We start from the raw sequence: 27,503 nt of genomic DNA, 5'->3' as shown, positions 1-27,503 counted from the left end.
GTACATACATATAGTTTGTTACATCACTGTTGAAACAGGCAAAATGATAGGCTTTCAGCATGCTTTCTGCTGTTCAGACAATCACAAGCTTTTAGTGCAGATGCTAGTTTTAGTAACATAAATAATTTACCTGTGAGATTATTTTCTGGCCTCTGCAGTGCAGACAGGGTTGCTGATAGGGCTCTTTGTGTGCCGTGTGACCAAGTAGGAGGGAGTGGAAAGCCATATTAACTCCTCCAACAACTACTTTTAAAGCAATCCAGCAGCTGCTCTGCGTGGCTTTAGGCTGAGTAAAACACATTTTTCTTTAGCTGGCCGTCACCAAGATCTATCATGAGCAGTGTAGTCCAGAACCCCTACATCGGCAGAACTCCAACGGCTCGGGTGAGTAGCTGATAGTTTGACTGATAAGGGGATTGAAGGATTGATGTTGCATGGATATGCTGCCGATGTCTGGAGAACTATAAGGATCTTCTAAGGGAAAGATCGTGGTAGCCCAAGATAGTTCTCCAATGTCTTTTTCTCTTGTTCTCCTCCTTCTTAAGACATAGCTGTCCTTCTGTTTTGCCTCAGTGAAAGTATCCAGATGATGATATGTTCCATCTTCGTCATCAGGATGTGGAAAGAGGATCTTAAATTATTGAGAGGTTGGGGATTTTCTGGTATATGCGCTCTAGCGGGTTAGGAAAATGGAGACAGCAGAGATTGTACAGTTGATTTATTTGCATGTGTGAGGACATCATAAAGGATGGGTTTAATGGAAATGTAAAGTTATTATACAGATGTATTTATAATATGTGTTTAGGAGCTTGTGAGCACTTATTGCAGTCTTTCTTACAGAAGATACCATCCACTGAGCAATGACATCAATTTAATGTCCTTGTTGAATGTTCAAAAAAGTCCATTGATGGGCCAGACTGAAAGCTTTTGGGAAATCATTTTAAAGAGTGTCTTTTCAATGTGAACTATTGACGTCCAAGTCATTTCAGACATTGTTTCGTTCCCATCTCGACATTTGTGCTGTTATATCTCAAGCAGATGACGTCTGGTTGTATGTCTCACCCAGTGCAACTAGATACTTCTATTTTGCATTTGTTTCGACTGAAATAGCACCTTTTCTGTTACAAATGATGCTATCAATTTAAACATTTTAATTTGTCCATTAATTTCAGAATATCATAGTATTATAGTAGTATTATATCCCCCTTTTTCTTCAATAACAGCATGCACTCGAGCTGGCATGGACTCCACAAGTTTGTTCAAAACCTGATGACTCATGTTATCCCAGCATGATTTGACAGTATTCCAAAAAGCTTCTTGTGATGTCACACAGTGCTCAGCTTTCTCAGTCTTCAAGAGCCCCGATAAGGCTGCATATGTAAAATTGCCTTTCATTCACTTCCATTCTATGTGAGTGAAGGGGTCTGGTACTGAAGCAAATCCGCAGCTTGGCTTTGCCTTGAGTTCAACTTTGGGGAACTTTGACTGGCAAAATTGCAGTCACAACCAATAGCAAAGATGTTTGTGTGCTGGCCCGCCCAAACAGACGACAAAACATCACACGTTCCATGTGTCTCACATCCTGCACTGCCTAAATTCAGCATCGGCAGGCAAGTTTAATGTGCCGGCATTTACATATGTGTGCCTGCAGCCTAAATGTTCAGTGGGGTTGAAGTCAGGTGACTGTGAAGGAAAGTCCGTGACAGTCAGGACTCCATGGAGTCTTGTCTTCATTTAGCACATTCTGTATCTGAATGATGAAGTTGCTTTTCTATCTCTCAGTGAACTAAGCTTGATGTATTGATCTCCTGATGGTGTGGTCACTTTGAATCTGCCTGATCGTGCTTTGGAAACAACTGATCCAGTTTCTGTGAAGCATTTTGGAGTTACATCCACTGCCCCATTAGTGACCTTTAGTCTAACCATGATTTGATGCTGAGGAAACCTCTCTTTGCTAAGAGTAACAATTTGACCTCAGACACTTCCACTTACTTTCTGAATCCTCAAACTGTCAGATTTTTTCCAGGTTTTTGTTTCAATATTGGAGATTGTCAATGTGGTCTGAGAGTTTTGAACTCTATATTTACATGTTTACTCAAAAGAAATCAAATCAATTGTATTTATATAGCCCAAAATCACAATCACATTGCCTCAGTGGGCTTTACAATCTATACAGTGAATGACACCCTCTGTTGTTAGACCCTCGATTCAAGTGAGGAAAAACTTGCCATGTTGAGGAAAAAAACCCTTTTAACAAAAAGAAAAAAAAGAAGAAGACCTCAAAAACCTCAGGAAGAGCCACAGAGGAGGATCCCTCTCCCAGGACAGACAGACATGCAATAGATGTCGCATGTACAGAAGAGAACAACAAAATCACAGTTTACAAATTACGTTGACAGAATATCTGATACAAATTATAATATCTGTAAAGTTTGTGGATCCAGGAGACGACTGAGCAGGCCGAGGCATCGCTAAGTGGTGCCCGGGTCACACGACCTCCTCTCCACTGTGGTGACCTGGAAGAGGGCAGGCTACACAAGATAATTAGCAGTAAAAAAGAAAAGATCAGAGTGAAGAGGCTTCAAATTTGACAGAAATACAGATATAAGGAGATAGTAAAACAGAGGAGAATGATCCGGAGCCCAAGGTATGACCATCCAGATCCATCAGTATTTGAGGCAGCAGGAGCCAGGAGAGGTAGATGATCCAAAGGGCCAGTGGTCCATCAGAAGGGAGCCTGAATGAAAAAAGAGGAGGAGGAGGAGGAGGAGATAGAGAGTGGACAGTGAGAGAGTGACACAGCTTGCAGCTTGTGTGAACAAGAGCTCTGAACTTGAAGGTGTATACCTACATAAAGATTTGCCCCAATCTGGTTGAGTAGCACTTTGTTTTGTTTTTTTATTGAACACCACAATTACAAACAACAGCAGTGTAGCAGGAGTCAGATTTCACTTATAATATGACGGAGTAAGGAGAGTTGACTGACACAATGTTGACGATGTTTCTTGACACAACAACAAATAGCAATATGGAATGTTTTTGTTTTTAAATATAATCCTTTTTATAGACTTCTTTAAAAACTGATTGTTTAGGTAATTTAGTGTGTGAGCTGTTTTCCTCTTGTGTCTCCAATTTAACACCGTCAGTGTTACATTACACACAAGCAGATGTTCACTGTGTCGTCTTGTTGCTTTCTTATGTGATACTCTATAACAGTTCTGCAGATAATCTTCAGTTAATTGTGAGACTGTCAGTTTTGAAAAGCTCTTGTCTTTGAATTCTTCCTTCAGCTGACTGTGCTGTGTCTCCACAAAGTGAATTATCCTCATGCATGCCACAATTCCACAGATGTCTTCCTGGGCACCTAGTATGTGAGTACAGATCTTGCACTGTTTTAAACAGCATTGTCATGTGCATGTGTGCATGTCCATCTTTTCATCCACACAGACAAACAGCAAAGCACATCAGCAGTTCACTCACCCATAAATGATTCAGTGTTTGTCTCTGCTGTCTACATTATTGAAGTACAGAGCAGAGACCGATGAAACACAGCTGTGATATGTTTCGAGCCATGATGCATATGGCATTGGGAATGGTTGAGAAGAGTGTCCTGATGACTGAGCGACCCACTCAGAACATCTGAGGAAGACGTGGTGTGACTCAATCACTTTCCTGTTTGACTGTGACACTAGATCATGTTTTATCATCAACTTCTAGATGCCCAAGCCTGGGGGCAGCGGAGTGGTGCCACCTGGGAGTCGCGAGAATACTGGGATATGTCGAAGCAGTAGCATCAGCAGTGGCAACGTCGGGTCTGGCGCCAAGATAATGTCCCTGTCGTCCATGAGTGAGAGCGTGCACAGTGGCCTGAGCTGTTTCTTGTCAGAGCAAGCACTGGAGCAGGAAGAAAGACAGCAGCGCAGCAGCCAGTTAGCAGAGTTTCAGCGTCTGAGAGAGGTCCGTGCAGCTGCTCAGCTCAAAAACCTGGAGGACTTCCTTCGGATGAACCATGTCTCACTCAGGGACAGCATTTCTTATGCTACAGGCATGATTTACAGGTGAGAGGAGGCCATATAGCACATATATAGCCCTGAGCTAAGATATGAATGTTGTCATGGTTTGAGTTTTTGGTTTATTTCCTGTTTTATTTTGAAGTTCTGTCCTTGTGTGTCATGTTTTGCTTTTCATTATTTCCCTTGTCTGTCTTCATGCCCTTGTCACTCCTTACCTGTGTTCTATTAGTGATTCACCCCTTGTGTATCTATGTCCTTCACTTCCCCACTTTCTTTGTCAGTTTCTTTCTTTGACCATGTAAGTGAGCTGATCACAACATGCTTTGCACTGGTCAAAGTGAATAGACCACCAGTTTTATCTTGTAGAAGGACATTCCTTTGGCACTGACCTATGGACTTAACATGAGGAGGGTTACGCATGGACCACACAAGCTGCTGCAGTATCTGGTGGGACCACATTTGATTCATGCAGCGCGATACATCTCCTTCTCACAGAGCTGATCAGGTTGTTGATTGTGTTGGTCCACACTGTCGTACACATTGATCCAGAGCATTCCAAACATGCTCAATTGCTGACATGTATGCAGGCCAGGCAAGAACTGGTTTCTGTTTTCGGCTTCCAGGATTTGTGTTCATATCCTCACATGCAATCACACAGGTGAATCTTCTGGATTTCTGAGCTGGTGTGTTTATACATTGTCTGCAGTTGTGAAGCCAGTTGGATGTACAGCCAAATTCTCGGAAGACAGTTTATGGTATTGAAACAGACATTGAATTCAAGTCAGTATGCTTGAGTCAGTAAACTTCAGTCTGCATGCCAACTGCAAGCTTCTTTAAAACTTGTGACATCTGTAGCATTGTGTTGTGGGATTAAAACTGCACATTGTAGAGTGGCATTTCATTGTGACCAGCACAAAATACACCTGTGAACTAATCATGCTGTTTGATCAGCATCTTGACAAGCCACACCTGTCAGGTGTATAGATTATCTTGACAAAGGAGACATGCTCTCTAAGGCCGGAGATATTTCCTTTTGAACCACTTCTGCATAGCCAACCGGCTGCGGCATGTACGTCACTGTTCACATACTACTTCTATATACTACGTGTTTTACTGGAGGATACCACTAAATGGCAAGCTTGTTGTCCCATTGTTGTCCCTGCTGCTGCTGATGTACAAACTCCTGACTATGTCACATTCCCATACAGGCCCTTCACTGCTCCTACAGTTCATGTGCATATTGCATCCTGTGATGAGCACGACTGATGCTCCAAATGGACGCAGGATATGTGAGCCAGCCCTCATCAAGCCCAGGCCTTCAGTCCAGGAAGAGCACCAGGCTTTGAAGCCAGTTTTTATAGTGGCCAAACCATGTAATAACAACATCACCTGATGCACTGCGGCCTAAAAAGACTTTTTGCCATAAGCTTACATTGTGAAAGAAGTGTATGGAAAGCGGTGGATACATTTTTTTGAGCATCACAAGCTCTATCATATTATTCACACTATTCACATTCATATTCACTGATCACATTATTTCGCTATCGTAATTTGATCCATTAGGTCCAATAAAATTGGGAAAGTCTTGAATAGTCGCACGATTATAATTATTATATGTTATTATTAATTTCCATTTCAGTTAGTCAGGTGCTAAACCAGAACTTGGCCAGCTCAGTCATCAGAAGTCTAGTGTGCATGCTCTATGGGCCCAACAACCAGAAGGTCCAGGTATTTTCATACCCAGGACGTCCATCTTAATTGGCTTCACGCACCACTGAGTAGTTTTCACAGTAATGAATGGGGCTCCATCTTCAACACTGTATCCAGGTGTCTTGATACATCCATGGCCCTCATGCATACCTGAACGCATTGTTAAAAGCAAGTGTCGCAGCCTAACATTGATTTTACAGAATCATTTTCAAGAAGAATCAAGAAGAATTGTGTGCATTAAAATGTCTTAAATCTTTTTCATCAACTTGTGAAAATAGGAACAAAAATAAAAGTGTTACTTTTATATTTTTGTTGAGTGTAAATCTACAACCAACCAACCAATAAATAATCCTCTATGTTTACCCTATTAACAGCTAAATTGAATAAAACAATCGATCACAAAAATCCCTGGTTAGTGATGATGGAGTTAGTGAAGGGTGGTCATATTGTTGACTTTCAAAGCTAACTAGTAGAAAAGAATAACTAACAATGACTTAATTTTCTGAAAACAAAAGTTGCTTCTTGTTCTTTCATGTGTGCAACAGTATTGTGTTGAAGACCACCAGTGCACTAATCTGTTTTAGCTGAATATATGGCAAAGGTGTTCATCCAACTCTGTCCTGCTGTTTTGCATGTAAATTTCATCATCATTTTATAACCGTGCAGTGGTCATCGGGGTGGTGTGATGATTTTGAGCATGTCACAGATTCTGACAAAACGTGTATTTGTCGTACTGACCTCCAGAGCCAGTGCATATATGCATTTTATACCTCAACTCAATTATGATTATAATTATTATATTGCCCTGGTTTGATGGGCCATACATTGACTTCACATTCAAGCTGTATGCTGGGAAATGACTTTAAGTACTTGAGAAAGACCGTACAGTCAACAATCTTTGCAGCAATAAAAAGGTCACCTCTCAGTGTTGCTTCATATTTGTGCTGTATTTGTTTTTTCTCCTGCTTTAAATCATTTTGAGCATCTTGAGCAACAACAAAAAGCGTGTGAATTACTTCAAAAGTAGAGTCGGCTTCTATAAAATACACTGCACTTTATTATTATACAAAATAGAGCATATTGATGATGTTGCTGCTCTAACTGGACTATTTTTTTTTTGGTCAACAGAAATCTGGGCAAATCTGGCCTGAGGGTGTCCTGTCTTGGATTAGGTGAGTGTTGCATATACATGCGAGGCCATTTGCCACGACTATAATAACATATCTACACTATTGTAAAGAGACTGAATAAGCCCAGAACAAATTCAAATGCTCGTCAGTCTGCAGGTCAACACTGATCAATATGGCTTAACCAAATGTAGTGCTGTTCTGTACAGACTACATAAGGGTACAAAAGAGATTAGAGGTGCTTTGTGACAATCGATTATGTTCAGCTGTGTTAACTCCTGGCAGAGGATCATGTACCTCAGACCTCTCTAAAATCAAGACCACTTTTACACACAGCTGGCAGCATGGACACCTTCATTAATTATTTAATCATTTCAACAGACACCAGGGATATAGAGGATAATGAACTTGTGGGCTTGTCAACCTACATTCTGTATTTGCTTAATAATGAAAGAACTTTTTTTCATTAGTTGAATTTACAATTTTCTAAACACTGAAAATCCTGTTCATGTGTAAATGGATGGACTGCCCAAGGATGTCTGATTTCTCATTTGTCTGATGAGCAGCCTGTTTTTCAGGCTCAACCGGCTCTTCTGCCAGCCTCTTAGCTGCCACCTTCTAGTCTTCTGCCAGCCCTGTTGCCAGTCTCATGTTGTGCTGCACTCTCGCCAGTCTCCTTCTCAGATCTCTTGCTGCTAGTCTGGTGCTGCACTCCAGCTGTCAGACTGTTCCTGATCTCCAGCCATGTTGCTAACCTCCATAGGGTTCTTTCTTTGTGGCCAGCCTCTGCCCCAAGCCTTGGAGAGGTCCTGTCTTCATCACCTGTCCCACCTGAGTTTGCTCTATTTCTAGGTCTTCCTCTAGTGTGGCTCCACCAGCATGTTCGTCTTCCCACCTGACCTACCTGGTGGTTCTCAGGTTCAAGTTCAGCTTTGTTTATCGCTGAAGGGAAGTTGATGTTGCAGCATAGAGCTTGACCTAAAAAGAAACAAACATGAAATACTCAGCAGCACTACATCAACAACCATCATCAAAACAATAAACACACTACAATAATGACAATCCTGCCACCCCTGAATAAGGTATGACCAGCAAAACACTCCTGATCTAAAATACATCAACATAATCAGCAAAATCATCCAGCGAAAACAGCATAATCACAATCAGCACAACTGTATGTCCAGGATAGCTTCACAATCAAAGTACAACAAACTGCTCCAGCAGCAACACTTAGTAAAAATCTATATAAATCATGGCAGCTACCTCCTTCTCCCTGCATTGAGGAGTGTAATGGCTGTAGGGATGAATGAGTGTTGGTATCTGTTTGTCTTTACTAAGGAGAATCTAAAGCGGGTACCTGAGGGTAGGGATTGAAACTCCTGATGGAGAGGGTGAGTGTGGTCAGACAGGATGGAATTTGTCCTCATCGCCACCCGACTGTTGTACAGAACTGGCTACTCTGCTGGACATCTATGATTTTACTGCTTATTAACTATTTTAGCCAGTGCATTCTTGGATTTGACGTTCAGACTGCCAAACCAACAGATGAAGGAAAATGTTAGAGCTGATACGATGTAAGATTTGTCTTCAGGGATTGGTCAACCGGAAACTTGCCAAGTTTTGGCATCTGTTCGATCTCCTGATCAGAGGGCAGAACCGCCCAACTATCTTGTCTCCTGGTTGTCCTCCTGATCTGTTTTACGTTAGGTCATCCTCCTGCCCATCCTCCAGAGCTGCTGCTTCTCCTAAGCTGCCAGCCTCCAGGTCGTCCTCCAGAGCGGCTCTGCAAGTCTCTTTCTTCTCCTACCGGGCCTCCAGAGCAGCTCCCTCTTGCTAGCATCCAGGCCTTTGCCCTCCAGACCTGCTATGCTCTTCAACCCTCTTGACCTGCTTTATCCATCTGTCTTGCCCCCAGGCCTCCTGTCTGAGCTCTGTGGCTCTGCTTCTGTCCAGTCCCCAGGTTGCCCATCTGAAGTCTGCATCTGTCTGTCTGTCCCTGGCCATCCATCCGAGGTCTCTAACTCCCCTTCTCTCGACTCCCAGAGACATCCACCCAAGACCTCTGGTTCCCCTGCTCTACAACCCCCAGTCCAATGTCCATTCATCCAGGTGAGGTCACAGTGGCAGAAGGGTAATTGGGCATTCTAGACATTCCTCTACCCAGCAAAGTTCTCCAGCTCCTTTTGGGTGATCCTGAGGCATTCTCAGGCCAGATGAGATATGCAATCCCTCTAGCGAGTTTTGGGTCTACCCAAGCATCTCCTCCAGGTTGGATGTGATCTGACACCACCTCAGCCGGTTCCTTTCAACGCAAAGTGGCACTACAACTCTAGTCCCAGCTCTCTCCGGATGTCCGAGCTCTACACCCTGTTTGTAAGGGTCACATCTCATTTTGGTCACTGTATCAATGATCCATGATCATAGGCCATGGTTGAAACAGAGATCGACTGGTAAATCAAAAGCTTTGCCTTCTGTCTCAACTCCCTTTTCACTACAATGGTATGTTACAGTGCGGTATTACTGCTGATGCCACCCCAATCTGCCTTATGCTCCACATGTGAACATCATCTCGGGATACTTAAAGTCCTTTACTTGGGGCAGCAACCCATCTCATCCCACAGGGAGCAAAGCATGGTTGACCCCATTGCTAGGTGTGACACATTCTTTTAAAAGCTGATTGGTTGAACAGAAAAATAAATAAAAATGCACACTCAGTGATAATGGATAGAGAATGGACAGTAAAATCAATAGAGCTCTGGATGTCACGTGACTCATTTTGTTTACGCCACCATTTTGGCAGTAAAAGCCTGAGCAAAAATTAATGGCACCAGTGCCGATTTCAAGCTGTCAGAGTTCACTTAACACTCTACATCCACAGAAATTGAACTATATAATGCAAAACTTAATAGATTAAACATAACTGACCCTTACAATGCCCCAGGTGTGCTTTTTACAAATATTGAGACAGCTGGAGCGGACAATGTTCCAGACCTGCAGTATCCAGAAATCTACAATTATCTGATGACCTTTCCCTCGTCATACACGGAGAGTCTCTGAAAGCCTACAAGAGTCTGGAAGGGTACAAATGGACGCAATTGAGTTTGTGATGAATATTCAGCTTTGGAGTCTATTGGCTAAAAACAGCGTTGTTGTCACTGGAAGGGTAAGTGTCTCTTCATCACAGTTATGTTAGCATAATCAACAGGACATAATGTAACTAGCTAATCGCTGTGCTTAACTTCTATGTTAACTAGACTATGTCTCTGATATACCAATACTTTACCAAAGAGGTGGTAGGATAACAGCATCCACATTCAGAGCAGCCACAAACACACATCGAAAAGCCCTCAGTGTCCCTGATAAGATAAAAATGCTACCCAAAGTCTCATAGCTTCACCACTGAGGCTACAAGGTATTCACGCATACAAGTTTTAGAAGTTGGGCGTGTTTGCTATCATTCTATCATAAGGTATCTAAACTGATTTTATTGTTTTTCAGATGGGGTTGTAAGCACGAGGAGTTGGCAAGAAAATACTATGAAATGCAGCGTGGTGGTTCCACTGTCGCCAATAAAGCACACCAGTCTCTCTTCAAAAGTAATTTGTCACAAGCAATGAGAGCTGTGAGAAAAACAGGTTTATTTATAGTTAACTGACTGAATTCAGTTCCGAGGCAAAACATGCAGATGTTTAGTGTCCATACATCTATTATTATGCAATCCACAAGGTACTGTCTTAAGCATTGGATGGTGGCCACATCTTTTCTGAGTTACAGTACATCATATCTGTTACGAGATACCTGACTACATTTGGAATGAGTGATGATATCACATCTGTTAAGAGTTACATGAACACATCTGTTTAGTTACATTATCATATCTGTTGTCAGATTGATTACCCTACATCCGTTACAGGGTCACTGAAAGGGTAAAACAGATTCAGAGACATTTGTAAGCGCACAACATACTTTTACAATTCTGTCAAGGTATGTCACATCATTTTCTCTGTCACCGTAAGTGAAACCTGTGGGGACAGTGCTTTGCAAGACAGTGTATTTTTGGCGGAGAATTCCAATGACTCTTTCAATGTGTATCCTCAGAGAATCTAAGCATCTGGTGTTCTCCAAGTCAACAGGATCTAATTGTATCTTGCCAGGAGTGAATGCTGGAATCTTTAATTCAGCTTGGTAAGAATGTACAAATGTCTTTAACATTGAAGCCTCTGTCTGCCAAAACTAGATCCCCTTGGAGCAAATGAGACAAAAAATGACTTTGCTCTGCGATAAACTTATCACTTGTGCGGCCTCCTCATCCATTGGAAATGAAACAAATGGAACCTTGTAGGCAAATGGCAATTAAATATTTCATTGTAAGGTGTGACCTGTATGTTGAATAACATTGAGCACTGGCTAACAAATTGCTTGGTTTCTCAATAAATATTTCAAAACAGTCAATGACTCAAACTGTCTTTTCTAAGGTATTGAGATTTTCGTTGTGGTTCCCTCAGGCCATAATACTAGACTTGGCACCAGCAATAATACATGACACTAATACAGTGTTTGCAAAGCTTTGAAATAGTGGTTGAATCAATGCCAAAATATTAAGACAAAAAGTCATAAGACAAATCCATTCTCAGCTTAATTAAAGCTAGCATACACTGCTGAAATAATGTCAGGCCAGACTTACTGTAAGTTTTAGACAGGGAGCTACAAAATGAAACACTGCCATCAGTACTGAATATGTTGGTAAACCGTGAGAATATTAAACTTTTTATCATTGTATTGCAGACTCATCTCATTTAGCCCCGTTCTATTCATTTTTTCTGTGAACAACATATTTTCCATCCTCAGAGCTTGGCATCCCAACTCAAGAGATTTGATATGCTTCTTAGAGTCCTCACTGGAACATGGTGGAGTTGCTGGATCAGCGGTATCATCAGGAATAGGCTGGATATCATCTTCAAGTTCTTTGTGCGTTGATTCCTCCGCAGGAGCTTCTCCTGTGAGATGGTGTGCTGTATGCTGCTTACTGCTGTCTTGAAGACTGTTGGAGGGGTTACTGCTGCAGATTTCTCAGCATGCTCTCTTCTTCGGAGTTTGCTCTTCTGTCTTCTGCTGAATACATCTAATTGCATCCTTCTTCTTCCCTTCCTTGGGGTTGGCACATGAATGAAGATGGCTGGGACGTAGTCGGTTGACAGAGGGTTATCGCTCTTTTTCCCTGAAACATTATGTAAATGTACATGTGATGACAGGTTTAGTAGATATAGATGTTTCAAAGTCTATATCATGGCACAACAGTTATCCACCATGTTCACTTTTTCTAAACACAGCTGGCAAAGAGACACGTGAGCTGCTTGCAGCATGCCTGGTGATTTCAACTGCTCGCATTCCGTGTTTGGATTTCGACTGTTGCATGCCGGGATTGCGTGACATCAGCTACCGGAGCTCTATAGGCCTAATCCTAGAATTTAGTCTCTATTAAGACCTGGTGTAATAATGAATATCATTTGATGTAAGGAACATCTCTGTTGGGTAATTTGTAAGCCATACTTTGAAAGAAGCTTACAAAATGTTTGAAAACACAGACCTATATGCCCACTAACCTGTTTACATGATGGTAGTTTTTTTTATGGCTTACATGTAGCTGGTAATTTTTTGTAGGAGTACAAGTGTAAAACTATTATAAATAGAGCGCACCACTGAGGAGTGGAGGAAGAGGGGAACACGGAAAGCTCTGTTATTTGTGAGATAATTTCATTAATGGAAGATTGCGTAAGAAAGTGTTGTTGCATATTTACTTTTTCTTTCTTCTTCATCTTTTTATTTTTTTATTTTTATTTTTTACATTTTTACAGTTGCCAAATATCTCGGTGTTGTGCTCACTTTCATTTCTGCTGTTTACATTGTTGTGTTGGGTCGGAGATGAGCACATCTTTTATGAGATCGACCACAAACATTATCACCGCATGATCAAAACTGTAGCGTTTCATTAACTCACCGTCATCTCGTGTTTGGAAAATATTTCTCCTTCCTCTTTGTTTTTCCTCCATTTTCTCCTCTGCTTTAGAAACTCTTAAGGCTCTTAGAAGTCCTCCTCCCTACCCATAACAGATTTTCCCCTTAGGAGCTCTTAAGTGCTAAGGGTGATGATGCTTTTTGATTAACTCTTCTTTTTACAAGGATGGAGTTTTAATTTTAAGAAAATAAAGAATTTTCTTTGTATTTCGTCACTAGGAGCAACTTTTAGCACTAGGCAGCTTTATGAATATGGCCCCAGATTCTCTTCTGCTGCAACACACACACACACACACACACACACACACACACACACACACACACACACACTGTGTAATCATTTTATTCTTTTGCAGGCACGTGGGTTACCTTTGGAGGCCAGATAACGGATGAGGTAGGAGAGAACACCTCAACACCTTTACACTCTCATGTAATCTAGCAACAAGTTCAACAGGATGTAACAATGACAGAATAGTTTCGTGTGGATTCATGGATCTGTTCAGACAAGGGAAATGTTTTCATTGTCTTGTGTAAGATGTAGTAGACTAGAGAAATGTTGTTTTAGCTCAATAATCCCCCTGGTATATTTTCACATATGATTTTTTTATAACGCTAGAAGTGTCCACCACTTGGTTGAGGCCAAAATATATCTATTTCTATTTCAACTATTGGACGATTAGAAATGCAATTTGGTACAGACATTCATAGTCCCAACAGGATAACTTGCAATAACTTGTGATAGATGATCCTATCACTTTTCATCTAGCATCATCATCTGATCAATATAGGAATTAGTCCAATACTTGGGTTTATGCCCTAATACCTGACAACAAAGGTGTGGAAAATGTGTTGTTGTGCAAGTCACAAGTAATCTTAGAAAACCTACTTACTTGGCTATACAGCTCTGAGTCATGTCCTAAACATTGTCTTTCAGATCCTGAGCAAGACATTATGGAATTAGAGATAGAGACAATGTGAAATTTACTGCTGCTCCTTCATCACTAACATGTATGTTGACATCTTTAAAACAACGATTTGATGACTACACTGAGTGTCAAGAGCTCATTGATGTTTATATTCTTAACTTCTACAGTAAATGCTAGCTAATGTTTTAAAACGCTAATGCCACAAGTAATGATGTTTGTGAGGGCCTAACTTTGGTCAGAGACAAAACTGACCACGGTCACAGGCACACACACCTATAAATAAATCTATTTCTTTGATTTGATTGATAGAAATGTATTTCCTCACCTTTAAATGGTGGTTTTATTATGCCACTAATAATTAACAACTGTAGATTTGCTCAGTGATCAGTATCTGCCGACACTGCTTCGAGGAATCAGTAATCAGCCTGAGAAATTCTGATCAGGGCACTCTTAATTATAATCCTCTAATGTTATTAGCATAGACACAAATGCCTTGCCTGAATACATACAGTCATACAGGTACATCAGCAAAAACATCACATTGAAAAATTACTGATAATCTTGCATAAATATCGTTATGCAACAGAGGCAGTTACCAAGATCTTAATTCATGCCTGCAATTAATGTGTCCCTATCACTATCCATCAGCACAGCAATCGTCAAACAAATAAGAGATTTTGTTGGCAATTCAGGGATCTGGAAGAAGTCTACAAAGTACAAAGTAAAGACCATAAATGCTGTATCTGTCACAGATTTGCTTATATCTCATTCAAACCTCATGGTCTTCTGAGGAAAACTCAGGGATCACCAAAATCCATCCCCTGGGGACCTTGAATATCTTTAAAAAAGTGGTGCAGATATCGAAATACATCCAATAGATGTTTAGGTCTGAAGTGGTGGACCTTCTAAGCAACCAACAGTACCGCTGCTTCCATAACTTATAAAAATCTCTTTTAAATATGCTATATGATTAAGAATTATTGATATAACTGTTTGCCTTTTGAGGAACCTTGTCAGCAGAAAGGGCCCTCAGAGATCAGTGAGAGAGGAAATACCACAGTTTGCACACTTTGCTCATCTTTATCATCTCAAATGTTGCTGTTGAAGGTGGCAGAGGAGCTGATGACTTTGGCCTATGAGAATGGAATCAATCTGTTCGACACAGCAGAAGTGTATAGTTCTGGGAAGTAAGTATTATTTTAAAGTTTAAAGTTGTCAATCCAAGTCTGTTAAATCTGGAGAAATCCACATTAATGGGTATATAGTCTAGTCTAATAGACAGTTTCAATTGGGCAGCTGTTTTTAGTCTGGTGTACCTGTAATGTCACATACGCAGACACATAACAACACTAATAATAATAGATCTTATGTAAAAGGCTCATTTCATGACACCCAAGGTCACCTTACATCATAAAAATATACAGTTAATCAACAAAGGCAAGAACAGAACAGAACAGAACATAGGCGTTGGTATGTGACGTCCCAGAAAGAATCAACTGTCCTTCTCCAGAATTGCTTATCGCACCATTAAAGGAGCAGTTCACCCCAAAGTCATACACCTGTACCTGTAGTGCTGTTAATCCATTTACATTGTTTTGGTGTGAGTTGCTGAGTTTTGGAGATATAGGCTGTAGAAATGCCTGCCTTCTCTCGAATATAATGGAACTAGACTAAAACATACAATAAGCAGCAATGCAGTAATAAAACATATGATAAACAACAAAGCTTCAGTAATGACATATCAGTCCAGTAAAGATCAAATACACAGGGCAATATTTAAACAATCTATGGTGCATGGTCTAAAGCACAAGGTGCAAGTGTGTTTGGGGTCAATTTTTGCTCACAGCAATGTGCCTGTGAACAATGCAACAACATACCCACATTACCCAGCAAACATCATCATTGCATCTGTATATGACATGAATACCAAAGAGAAAATATTAATTCAACTGAATCATTTTTAATAGTTTATTCATAGTTTTATAGTAGCCTACATTTAAGACTATTTTTTTTATACTTTACTTGCTATTTACTTTTTTCAATAACATTACTGACACCATTACAAAGGTGGATGTGCACATGTGAGGGTGTATATACCAAATGATATTGTAGACAAAGAAGGCCATGTTGGGATTCAGTGACTTAAAATACTTGTGTCCAGGCCCCTATACTGCTTAATTTATCGCCATGGTTGGTTTCCTGTTTCTTGTCCTCCCTCATTTTATCTTAAAGGATAACTACCGTTTTTTACAACCTGGACCTTATTTCTAGCATAAAATATGATCAGTTACTCACCCAGATAACTTTGGTGTCATTTGGAGTCGTTCGGACGAAATTAGATCCAGTGTAGCGCCGTATATCCATATAATGCGAATGACGGGGCACTGAAACACAGCCTCTATATAACGCATTATCTGCCACGAAACTAGTTCATTTCACCAATATTTTGTTACGATACGCTAGTGCTATTCCCCTCTGAGTCCGGGCTCGTCTGTTATCAACATCCGGGGTCAAACTAGCAGTAGCAGCTACAGGTAAACAAGCCAGCTGTCGCGGGTGCGCGCGCAGCTCAGAGACGACATCTTCCAGGTCAGAGGTAGTAGGGCAACCTACAGACCCCGGATGTTGATAACAGACAATGCTTTTTAACCTACAGTGTAGGTAACGCTACCCTGAAATATGTCGACAAGGCAAGTAATGCTAGCTGTTCACACTCACTAATCCTGAAATGTTAGCGAATTTTGACTTTAAAATATAATATGATATATAATAATATAATATATATTTTACTACATACACATGTTGAATGCGATATGAATATTGTAAATTAATGCATTTACTAATTGCCAAAAACTGCAGTTCTGTCCATCTGTTTAAATCATTCAAATTCACCACCAAGAACTTCTTGGATCTACTCTGAAGTCTACGTAACGGTCAAACATTTTGAACTATAACGTTGACACAACTCTCACTACTGTCCGGCGCTTGTTTTACCTTACTATTTGGGTATGTGTAACTTTGTATGACTTGTGAAATGTATTACATTTTTATTAAAAAGAGAAAGAAAGAAATAACAAAAAGACTCTCTCTCTCTCTCTCTCATTCCCTCTCAGGGCTGAAACTGTCATGGGAAATATCATAAAGAAGAGAGGATGGAGGTAGATTTTTCATATTGTGTGTCTTCTTGTTTGTGCAGACTTGTTCAAAAGTAATATCATATTATTAGAAGGTTCTTATTTGGTTTTTCCTTGTTTCCTAAAATTGTGTTCCCAGCTAAATACCCTACAGGAGCATTGATATGGTGACATGTATTCCACCATTTATCTTTTTATATATTCTATTCAACAGTATAATCGAAAAATAGTTCAGTAGCTGATAAAATAGCAGTAATAAAAGCTATAATTTATGTTTTGCCCCCTGTTCAGAGACATACCAGGCTTTGACACATTGTACTTCCTGTAGAAAAGAAACATTTCCATATAAGAACAGCAAAGAAGATAAGGAAGACAAACAGAAATCACTCAGTAATCTATACAGAGGCCATCTGTGGAAGTAATTAAAATACAGAAGATACAGAAATTCTGATGTAATGCAGTTTCTTGTGGACAGGTAAGGTGAACTTCAAACTACAATCCGCAGTTAGATAGTAAGACAAATTACTGTAGCTTCAGATTATCATTTTGTTATCTTCATTTGAAAGAGAGTAGAACTCTTTATTTCACCTCACAAGCAATATTAAACAGGAACAGTATAACAGTTAACCTTCTTTGACTGGCAGGACAGTGTTGTTTTCTGTGCCAGAGGTTTACAGATGCCGAGTGAGATACTCACAGAGCATTGTTAGCGGTTGTGTTTTGTTGTTGTTGTTGTTGTTGTTGTTTTTGTCAAGACAGTAAACTCCTTAACACTCCTGCCTCTCACTGCACTCTTTCAGATTTTTATTTCTATGTTGGTGGATGTATATTTTTTCTTATGAAATTTCTAAATAGAATAAAAAAAGACTGCATGTTATTTGTCTGTCCACAGAAATAATCAATAATCAATTTTTCACGATTTCATTTTTCATTTTCAGTTTTTGAGTTGAATTAGCCGATGTGCTTGATAATATAGTGTTTTGTTTTTAGTTGTTGTCATTAATTCTGGGTGTCATTTTTGAAAGAGGGAAACTACCACAGTTTAATTTGTATTCTTATTTATATTCTCAAATGCAGACGTTCCAGTTTAGTCATCACCACCAAAATCTTCTGGGGTGGAAAGTATGTATATGTTAAATTGTCTCTCCTTCTTTTCATCATTCTGTTATTGCAATGAATGCATAGCATCCTACTTGCCACGAGCTAAGTATTAGAAGGTATTAAGTGAAGGTAACATCTATCTATCTATCTATCTATCTATCTATCTATCTATCTATCTATCTATCTATCTATCTATCTATCTATCTATCTATCAATGATCTGCAATACGAGCTTTTGCTTGTTGCAAACAGTCCTCCTGTTCATACTAGGCATGGGATGAGCCCAGCTAATGGATTGAAAAAGATCTGTGGCACATTTTTTTATGCAGGGCCAAATAACATCTAGATGTGATAGAACTTTTTTATTACTACACAGAATCAACATTTGGTTCCAAGAAAGTAAAAACTAAAGGAGATAAGATTTTCATTCATAACTTAAAAAGTATTTGGAGTACAGTGGTAGGATTTTGCAAGGTCCCATTAATGTAGTTGGAGTTTCTACTTGAAATCTCTCAAGAAAAATCCATGACATGAACTAGGAAAAGTTATGAATTCTGGGTGAGTTGGCGTGGAGTGACCTGCATGCATTTCTTCACTTTGGTTTTAATAAAAAAAAAAAACTTGCTCACTGTTGTAACCAAACCCGCTGCTAGCAGGCAAAGTTTTGTGGTGGAGGGAAAAGCAGAGTAGTTTAAAAAGGAATGTTTTAGGTTTTTTTTATTTCCCAGCACTGATGCATTTAAGCTTATTAGAAAAGCAGCAATTAGTTAACAGGTGCTCTCAAAATTGCAACATCTTATCTACTCTACCATGTCATCTTCTGTCTGTAGGGCCATCATTGTCAGGTGCTAGATTTCCCATGTGGTCTTAGAACATCCAGATTCAATCTTATTATTTTGTCAATATGAAACAGTTGCTTGTCAACCTCACAGGTGACTACATCCCACATTAAACCATCTACCTTCCTGAGTCCTGACAGAAAATATCATATTTACAAAGAGAGACTTAGACACACTGTAGTATTTACATGTATTCAATATAGTGATGACCAATATCAAATGGAATTCTACACACCGGTGTTCTGAAATGAACATGTTTGTTTTTCAGAGCAGAAATGGAAAGAGGATTATCTAGAAAACATATAATCGAAGGTAAGGTTTGAAAAGGAGCACAACCAAGTTGTTCATAGCTGCATGTGTCACCACAGCATGCTTGTATGCTATAGTGCAATAAATATATGACTATCTTTATGAAACAGGTCTAAGGGCATCGCTAGAGAGACTTCAGCTGGAGTACATAGACGTGGTTTTCGCCAATCGACCAGATCCAAACACACCTATAGAAGGTGGGTGTGCTTATCCTGCAACAGACCACAGTGACAGTCTATTTATGTGAGGAAATGATCTGAGGTTTGACCTGCTCCAGCAAGACAAGGGAATGCTTGTTGTCCAGATTACATTCTAAAATGCATATGTATAAGTTTATAAATAAGACATGATTTAATTTACAAATACACTATGAAATATAATATGATATCATGTAATACAGATATTATCGCAGTCAGTCAAACTGGCTTCATCTTGTTTCTCTCTGCCACAGCCATCCCAGCTGAAAGACTGACAGCTCTGTTTTCATTAGTCAAGGTGTGGAGCATGATGCAGATTTTTTAAAAAATAGCTGAAATTCTACAGTATGCGCCCATAACAGCGTTAGCAATGTTAACGTTATCTAGCTAGCATTAGCAAAGTTAACATTTGCTAGCTAGTGTAAGCAACAATAGCTATTGCAAAACACTGGCAACCACTTGAGGGGGCAGATGTTTGGAACAACAGCGATTCTGTGATGTGAATGCAGTGGAAGGGGAGATTGAATGCCTTATGACATCCTCCTGTCCTGGGCAAGGGCAAGACACATGGCGGGCCAGTCAATAACACCTTTAATATCGTCGTAACATTTGTAAGAAATTAGTCATATAGTTAGGTCATCACTAATATTTCTGCTTTCATAGTAAGATTATCAAGAATGTTCACCTTTCTGCACTTTCATAAAAAGGATATGAGCTCAAATAACGGAGCCAACCTGATTTAAGGGGAATGAAAAAAGTAAGAATGGAACTCATAATTCATTCAAATGGTAGTTATGTGTATTGCAGTAGTTTGGTCAAAGTGCGACCGCAGAGAAAAAATTAAAAAGTCCAGGGCTTCCAGGGCAGCTGTGCTAAGTTGTGATGCATACAGACTCGTACTAGAGAATTCATGAAACCCTCTTTATTCCAGATCAGTGTTCTCCAAAAGTGTCAGAATGTCTGTTTGAAAACTTTGTGAAAGATGCATTTGGATTTAGATGGATCAAAGGGCCTTTGTCAGCTGCATAAAACTTGAACCTCCCCATGACTTCCCAATGTGGAGGCATGAGAGGGAAATAAAAATTTATAATTCATTGAAAGGTTAGTCAGTGGCCACGGGAGTGGGATACCTCAACCAAGTCTCTCATGCCACAAGCCAAACTTTGTAACTCAGCTAATTTGGGCTGTTTTGGTAGAGACGGTGAGGGCAATGACCCATGTAATCAACCAGGGGATGGCCATGTATTGGGGGACGTCACGATGGACCTCCATGGAGATCATGGTAAGTTCACACACAAGTCTCAAAGTAGTCAGTAAATGCATAGATGGATCCATTTGGTTCTTTGTTACCGATATTCAACACTACTTCAGTTGCTGCCACGTCAAAATTCCATTCAGGATGTAATGACTTCTGTCTCACTCAATACAACTGCTCCAAACTTCAACTAGTTTAAAATGCTGCAGCAGGACTACTCTTACTCTTACTTTTTAAAGCACGTTTTGGCTTAGCCCCTTATTATATCACTGACTTACTATCCTCTTATGAGCCTGAATGCAGCCTGAGGTCCTGCGGCGGAGGTCTGTTTGTAATTCATTCGGAGTCAGAGCTCCATGTTACTGGACGAATGCTGAGAGAGATCAGGAATGATGATGTTCTTTTGAACTGGTCATTCATCTGTTTTTTAATTTACTTGTTCTATTGTGTTTTAGTAATTCACACCTTGCTCATCATTATTATTGTATCACTGCTACTTCGTTTTTTATCTGGTAAATATTTTCTCTCTTGTTTTTATATCTTTGTAAAGCACTTGAGTTTTGAAACATGTTGTTTAAAAAAAGGCTTTTCCTTGGGTCCGTTTCTTTGAATGGGTCAAAAACTGTGGACAAATGACTTGAATGGTGCTCAACTGTTCAGTAATTGTTCCCTGTGCTTGCTGTAGGAGGCATACTCAGTGGCACGACAGTTCAACCAGATCCCACCCATCTGTGAACAGGCAGAGTACCACATGTTCCAGAGGGAGAAGGTTGAAGTGCAACTCCCTGATCTCTTCCACAAAATAGGTAAGCAGCTGCCGTAGTCCTGATAAACTGAATACAAAAGAACATTGTCTTTTCGTTAGTATTTTGTATTATGTATTATGAATTTTAGTTTGCAATTTTATCGGTAGAATGTACAGAGACAACAGTGTTGACATTGTATCAAAGACGTCTATGTATCTACTGAAGGTAGCATGCTAACCATAATTTGATAAGGCCCCATAGTTCCAGCGGGGAAATTGTGTTATACGCTAGCAGCAAGTCCATTTCACAGGCTCTCTTAGCTTTTACTGTAATGAATTAACAAAATAAACAACTGAAATGTAAAGAAAGGAAATACTTTCTATACTCATTAAATTTCTTGTCCTTACTAAACAGAAAATACAACCACACAACTGGTCAATTCAAGTTTCTCTTTTTTTTTTTTTTTTTACCAAACTAAGACAACCTTAATTGCCTTCCAACTCAACATAAATGAAATGAAACAATCACCTCTGGCATGGTCACAATAAATCCTCAATTCACCAAGTGTTTGCTGCTGCCGATGCCTGATTCTCTCTCTCATCTGGCCGTTTATGCCTGCCATGCCTATGGTCCTAGAGGCTGTGTTCAGTCCCAGTTCGGTGTCTTAGGTCTGACCCCCGTCCTCGCATGGCCCAAGGTCCTTGGTTGAGGCAAATTCTAGGGCTGCTGGCTCCACGGCTAACTGAGCCATTAGTTAACTAGCTAAAGGTAGCTAGCTACAGCCAAGGATAGCTAGCAAAGAGTAGCAGTTGTTGGTTACTCTGGATATATTTTGCAAGTTATACCTTTAAGCCATGTGATTCTTTTTTTTTTTAAACTGCATTACTTTAAATCTGGATGCTAACCCTGTATTATGTGATTTTGTCCATTACCTCCAGGCATTGGAGCTATGACATGGTCTCCACTGGCCTGTGGGATCATCTCAGGGAAGTATACGAAAGGGATCCCCCCTTATTCACGAGCCTCGCTCAAGGTACCACTTCTCCTTATGTTCTTCTATTGTGTGACATCGCTTTTACATCTGATTAATCCTCATCTTTACCCACTTCCTTTGTCTTACCTTTACTAAATTCTTACTAGCAATCAGAAATAAACATATTAGCAAGTAAGCAAAAACATTTTTACACAGAATAGATATGTTTGACACAAATACATCATTCTCACTTTAGCCACCATTGTATTTAGCCATGCAAATAGTTGCGTAATATTAGTTGAGGGTTTGAGGTGCTTGAGGTGTACATGGTGCTCACAATCTGAATCACAATTTTTAAATAATTTTTTTTTTAAAGGAGCAAATTGGTTTGAACCAATTTTGAGTTTTACACTTTGATGTTGATGAAGGCAGGACTCATTAAAAGTCGTATTCCTCATCCAAGACCTGTTCACAGGTAACAAAGTGTGACAAAGACCAGCTTCATCGAAGAAAGAAAGAAGTGCTGGGCAGGTCATCCTTTGTTGCATTCAGGATTAGATACAGCACTAGTATCCCTGTGTAATTTTAAGCCCTGAGCTCTGTCATGTGTTGTCTGCAACAGGGTTATCAATGGATGAAGGACAAGATCCTGAGTGAGGAGGGGCACCGTCAGCAGGTGAAGCTGAAAGAGTTGCAGGCAGTTGCAGAGCGACTATGCTGCACTCTGCCCCAACTGGCTATTGGTAAAAACAAACTGTCTTCAGTCATATCCTTCAGTGTAGTTGTCCATGTTTTTTTACAGTACCGTCTCTGTCACAATAACATTATTAAACTTCATCACACATTACAGAAAACTCTATCCATGGTTTGACTAATTCTCATGTTCCATAATTATGTCTTTTATTATGGTAACCTGTAACTAGAGGAGCTTTTTATCCTCCATGCTATAACTCTGCGCTTTGTGGATCCCCTAAAGTATGACAGCTTCAGCTTGGACAATAATGATATTGGACAACGAATTTGCTGATTTTACTGTTTATCAGACCTCAAATAAAATGCTAATTAGTACGGGTGTCACAACCTGACGGACAATCTCGACCTACGAAATCAAGTTTTGCATTCATTTTAATCAGGGTAGTCCATTTTGGCTGCGGTTGCACATGCCGAAAAAGTTTAGATGGAGTCAACTTGCAGTGGCCAATCACATAAGCTGACAGGACATCTCCGCAGGCATCATAAAGAAGTAGACTTTTGACATATATATATATATATATATATATATATATGTATATATATATGACCTGGGATTTGTATATATATATGTATATATATATATATATATATATATATATATATATATATATATGTATATATGTATATATATATATATATATGTATATATATATATATATATGTATATATATATATATATATATATATATATATATATGTATATATGTATATATATATATATATATGTATATATATATATATATATATATATATATATATATATATATATATATATATGTATATATATATGTATAATAAGATCGAGAATTGAATCGAATTGTGACCTCAAAATCAAAAATGAGGAGGATGATGGCGTTAGCAGCAGGTAGATAATACTTTAACAACAAGTTAAGTTATGTGTCCATCTGGAAACTCCGTAAATCACTCAGGACTCAGATTTCAGGCAGAGCAGCTGGAGGACATCAGAGGGCAAACCAGAAACTGTGTTCTCCACATAATATAACCCAGATCAGAATGTATGAATGAATCAATTCTCTGAATATCTATGACGGTATCATTTTTTATTCATTGGGACGGCACAGTTTGCATGTTCTCCCTGTGCTGTCTGTGCTGATTCCCCTCGCATTCAAAATACATGCAGCTTAATTGTGAGCTCCAAATCAATGCTTCAATGCAGCTGGATTTGATCCACCACTGACGTCGATACAAATCCCAAGTCTGTAACAATGATGTAATGTAGGTGTTAACTACAAACATAAGTCAGAGTCAGAGCACTTTCTATAGAAAGGTTTGCTCAGTTAAAGGTAAAACAGTCAGTTGATCTCCAGCAAATCAAATTCAACCACTAGATGTACTGTATGTACACACACACACACGCACACACACACACACACACACACACACACACACACACACACACACACACACACACACACACACCTGCGTACATAACCATGCAGATAGCTTAGGTTTTATTTGTCCAGGCTCCCTCATATTTCTTTTGTCAGATTTCGTCATGCTTGAGACAGTTGCCTGATAACAAAAATCAGCTAAGACTAAGCTACATTTTCATAAATTCAAATAAATGCATATTTAAAAGCAAATAATCTGTCCATGAGTATGGAGGACTGAAACTGCGAAAATAAATAATAAAGAAAATAATCAGTGGCTCAAAAAGAAAAGTAATATGCCGTTAGTCAGTTACCTCGGTAACTGTCACTGTTACTGAGTTTAAGTTAGCTCTTTCTGGGCCTGAAAAGTTTCCCTCATCTCAGGCTTAACAAACTCAGAGTTTACACTAAACCTGCTTTCTGAAATAAAGCCCAGGTGAGTTCATTCAACAATGGCTGCTGAGCGACTGCATTCAGCTTTTCTTCCTGTGTTGCAAATTCCCACAGCATGGTGCCTGAGGAATGAAGGGGTGAACTCTGTTCTGCTGGGAGCTTCCACAACTGACCAGCTGATGGAGAACATCAGAGCAATACAGGTCAGAAAACATACAGGCCGCAGGAGGAAACACTTCCATAACCACAGCCAACATTAAATGGTACCAGGCGGTCTAGATTAGTCAGTGTTTGATATGCTCGAGGGCCTGTGTCCATGTAGCGTTTTTTTCCGAATGCCAGTGTCGTTTTTCAGTTGTTCGCAGTGAGGAGAGCGTCTGTGGCAGCACGCAGCTGCCCAGAGAAAGTGTTGCACCTACAATCCTTTTTCAGAGTGCTGTGCCTTTTTTGTGCGGCCGTTCGGAGCGCTTTGAGTTGAAAATCTCTTTTCACTCTTCAGAAAGGTGCTGGTGACATCACTGTCGCTCTTTTTTGTTTTCCTGGAAGAAGCAATGATCGTATCATTGCTCTCCATGGATAGCTGGAGCTGTGACAGTGGGGACAACACCATTATTAAGCTTGTCATCCACTAAAATTTAACAGGGCAAGCATCCTAAAAAAGAAAAAAACTAAATGATGTCAAATAAAAAACAAACAGAAAAAAGCAATCGGGACAGTTTCAATCATAAAATAAATATTTGATCCATTGTTGCCTTTTAGTTGTGGTCTGTTTTCAAACTGATTTTTTTAGAGACAGACCAAAGTCATATGGACTTACAGCCTCAACTCCCATTCTTGATTGCATTATCAGGTGCTTCACACTTTAAACCTTCAAGGTCTGCACCAAATAAGAGTAACAGTGTGCTGAGGGCGGTGACTAACCAAAGTTCTGAAAGTTAGTCCAGGCCCCAGCCCCAAATTGTCCCAAAGGGTATAGATGTATCCTCCAGTGCAGGGATGGCCGTGGAAATCTAGTGCTTGAGAATAGTCCTTGTTGCTACATATAAGGGTGTTTCAGTATTTTTTTTTGTTGTTCCTCAGACTCTCCAATATTATGTTTCTGTCTCTGTCAAGACACTGGGACACAGCATCTTTAATCATCATTTGTGCAAAAATGTAGCATGTTGAAGGCAGTGCTGGATGGTAATCAGCAGAGATGTGGACTCGAGTCATTATGACTTGGACTAGAGTCGAATCGAGTCACTGTTTTGATGAATTAGAACTTGACTGGACAGAAAATAAATGGCTTGAGATCCAACTCGGAAGTTAAAGACTTGTGACTCGACTTGTCTTGAGACATGATAACATGTATAGTTCTTCTTTGTACATTATTTGTTTTAGTTGAGTTCTTTGTAGGCTGTCAGTATTTCACTCTTTAAAATTATGGATGAATATTTTTTGATTCGTAAGATATTAAGTGTTTTTTTGGTTACATTTATTTCCCTGAATTTCAATTCAAGTTAAATTCATTTTGATTGTGTTTCTGACTTCTGGAAAAGTAACATTGGCTCTCTATACCAGCAATGTGAAGGAGTTTTTTCATTGTCATTCAATGTTTGCTCTTCGCACCAGACACACATTCCAGATGATCTTTAAATTTCTAGTAGTAACTGATCACTGCACGTCTCTACAGCTTCTAAATGGGTCCGTCTTACATTTTATTTAAAATGTGTCAGTTTGTTTTGCACTTGTGTTAGGTACATACAGTACTGTATCAGGCCTGATTCACAGGTGTGTCAAAATGAAACGAGCTCATAAGCACACAAGGAATTCACACTGAAGCTGATGATGAGCAGATGGATTGTCTCCCTTGGTCCAGTTCAAATGACAGCTTTCACAACAGCAGCAATGACCAGAACCAAACAGACAAACACAACAAAGTCAGGAAATAAAGGCCTGTCTCTAATAAAAGGCCATTTTAAGTAGAAAAACTGGTTCTCTCTGCATTTCAGGTAATTAAAGAAATGAGTTAACTTTTGTCTCTTCTCATTCCACAGGTTCTTCCAAAGTTATCACTGTCCATCATATCTGAAGTGGAGAACCTCTTGGGAAACAAGCCCTACAGTAAAAAGGACTTTCGATCCTAGAAGCAGTGATGAACTGTCACTACGTCCTCTGTTGCTGGAAAAAAGACGCCTATGAACGAGAGACAGCAACACACACGTGCAATATAAGAGTGTAGCGAACAGTGAATCGTCTGGACTCCGTTTTCAAATGACATATCAGGCCAAGTCAATGTTCTGTCAGGCTACTTTCATGATCACATTTGCACTTATTGCCACTTAATCATATCAGGTTCTACAATATGCAGTTTGAATACCGCCTTCAATGAAAAAATCCCACAGGAAACACTGTGTTCAATCAGCTGAGCCACTGAAGCACTGATGACACTAGTTAAAGGTGCAGCTTCTTCACTGACTACAGATTGTTGCCCCAACATATCACATAGAATCACAGAATTAATTAATTGGATTTATGTGCAATTGAACACATGTTGCACATGACCTGTTAACCTACTGAGCACAACACATTCAGCTATTGTAGTGTAATAACATGAGGCTTGCTCAAACACTGTGAATACTA

The 27,503-nt window shown here is 39.6% G+C and overlaps 1 protein-coding gene across 1 annotated transcript; it reads left to right on the top strand.

Annotated features, from left to right (window-relative positions):
- Positions 1-333: 333 nt before the first annotated feature.
- On the top strand, positions 334-27,503 carry LOC311265014 (voltage-gated potassium channel subunit beta-2-like; the record flags this gene model as incomplete). Its single annotated transcript, XM_084366295.1, has 15 exons — positions 334-384; positions 3,718-4,058; positions 6,852-6,895; positions 13,222-13,259; positions 14,899-14,978; positions 16,905-16,949; positions 18,003-18,047; positions 19,133-19,176; positions 19,284-19,370; positions 20,567-20,652; positions 21,311-21,431; positions 22,310-22,404; positions 22,967-23,087; positions 24,996-25,084; positions 26,918-27,503. 15 exons carry the CDS (start codon positions 334-336, stop codon positions 27,005-27,007), a joined length of 1,377 nt encoding a protein of 458 aa, XP_084222421.1. The 3' UTR covers positions 27,008-27,503.

This window comes from Pagrus pagrus (genome assembly GCF_965226575.1).
Source record: "Pagrus pagrus genome assembly, chromosome: 11".
NCBI lineage: Eukaryota > Metazoa > Chordata > Actinopteri > Spariformes > Sparidae > Pagrus > Pagrus pagrus.
Note: the sequence above shows the minus strand (reverse complement) of the source record. Positions and strands in the feature narration are given on the sequence as shown.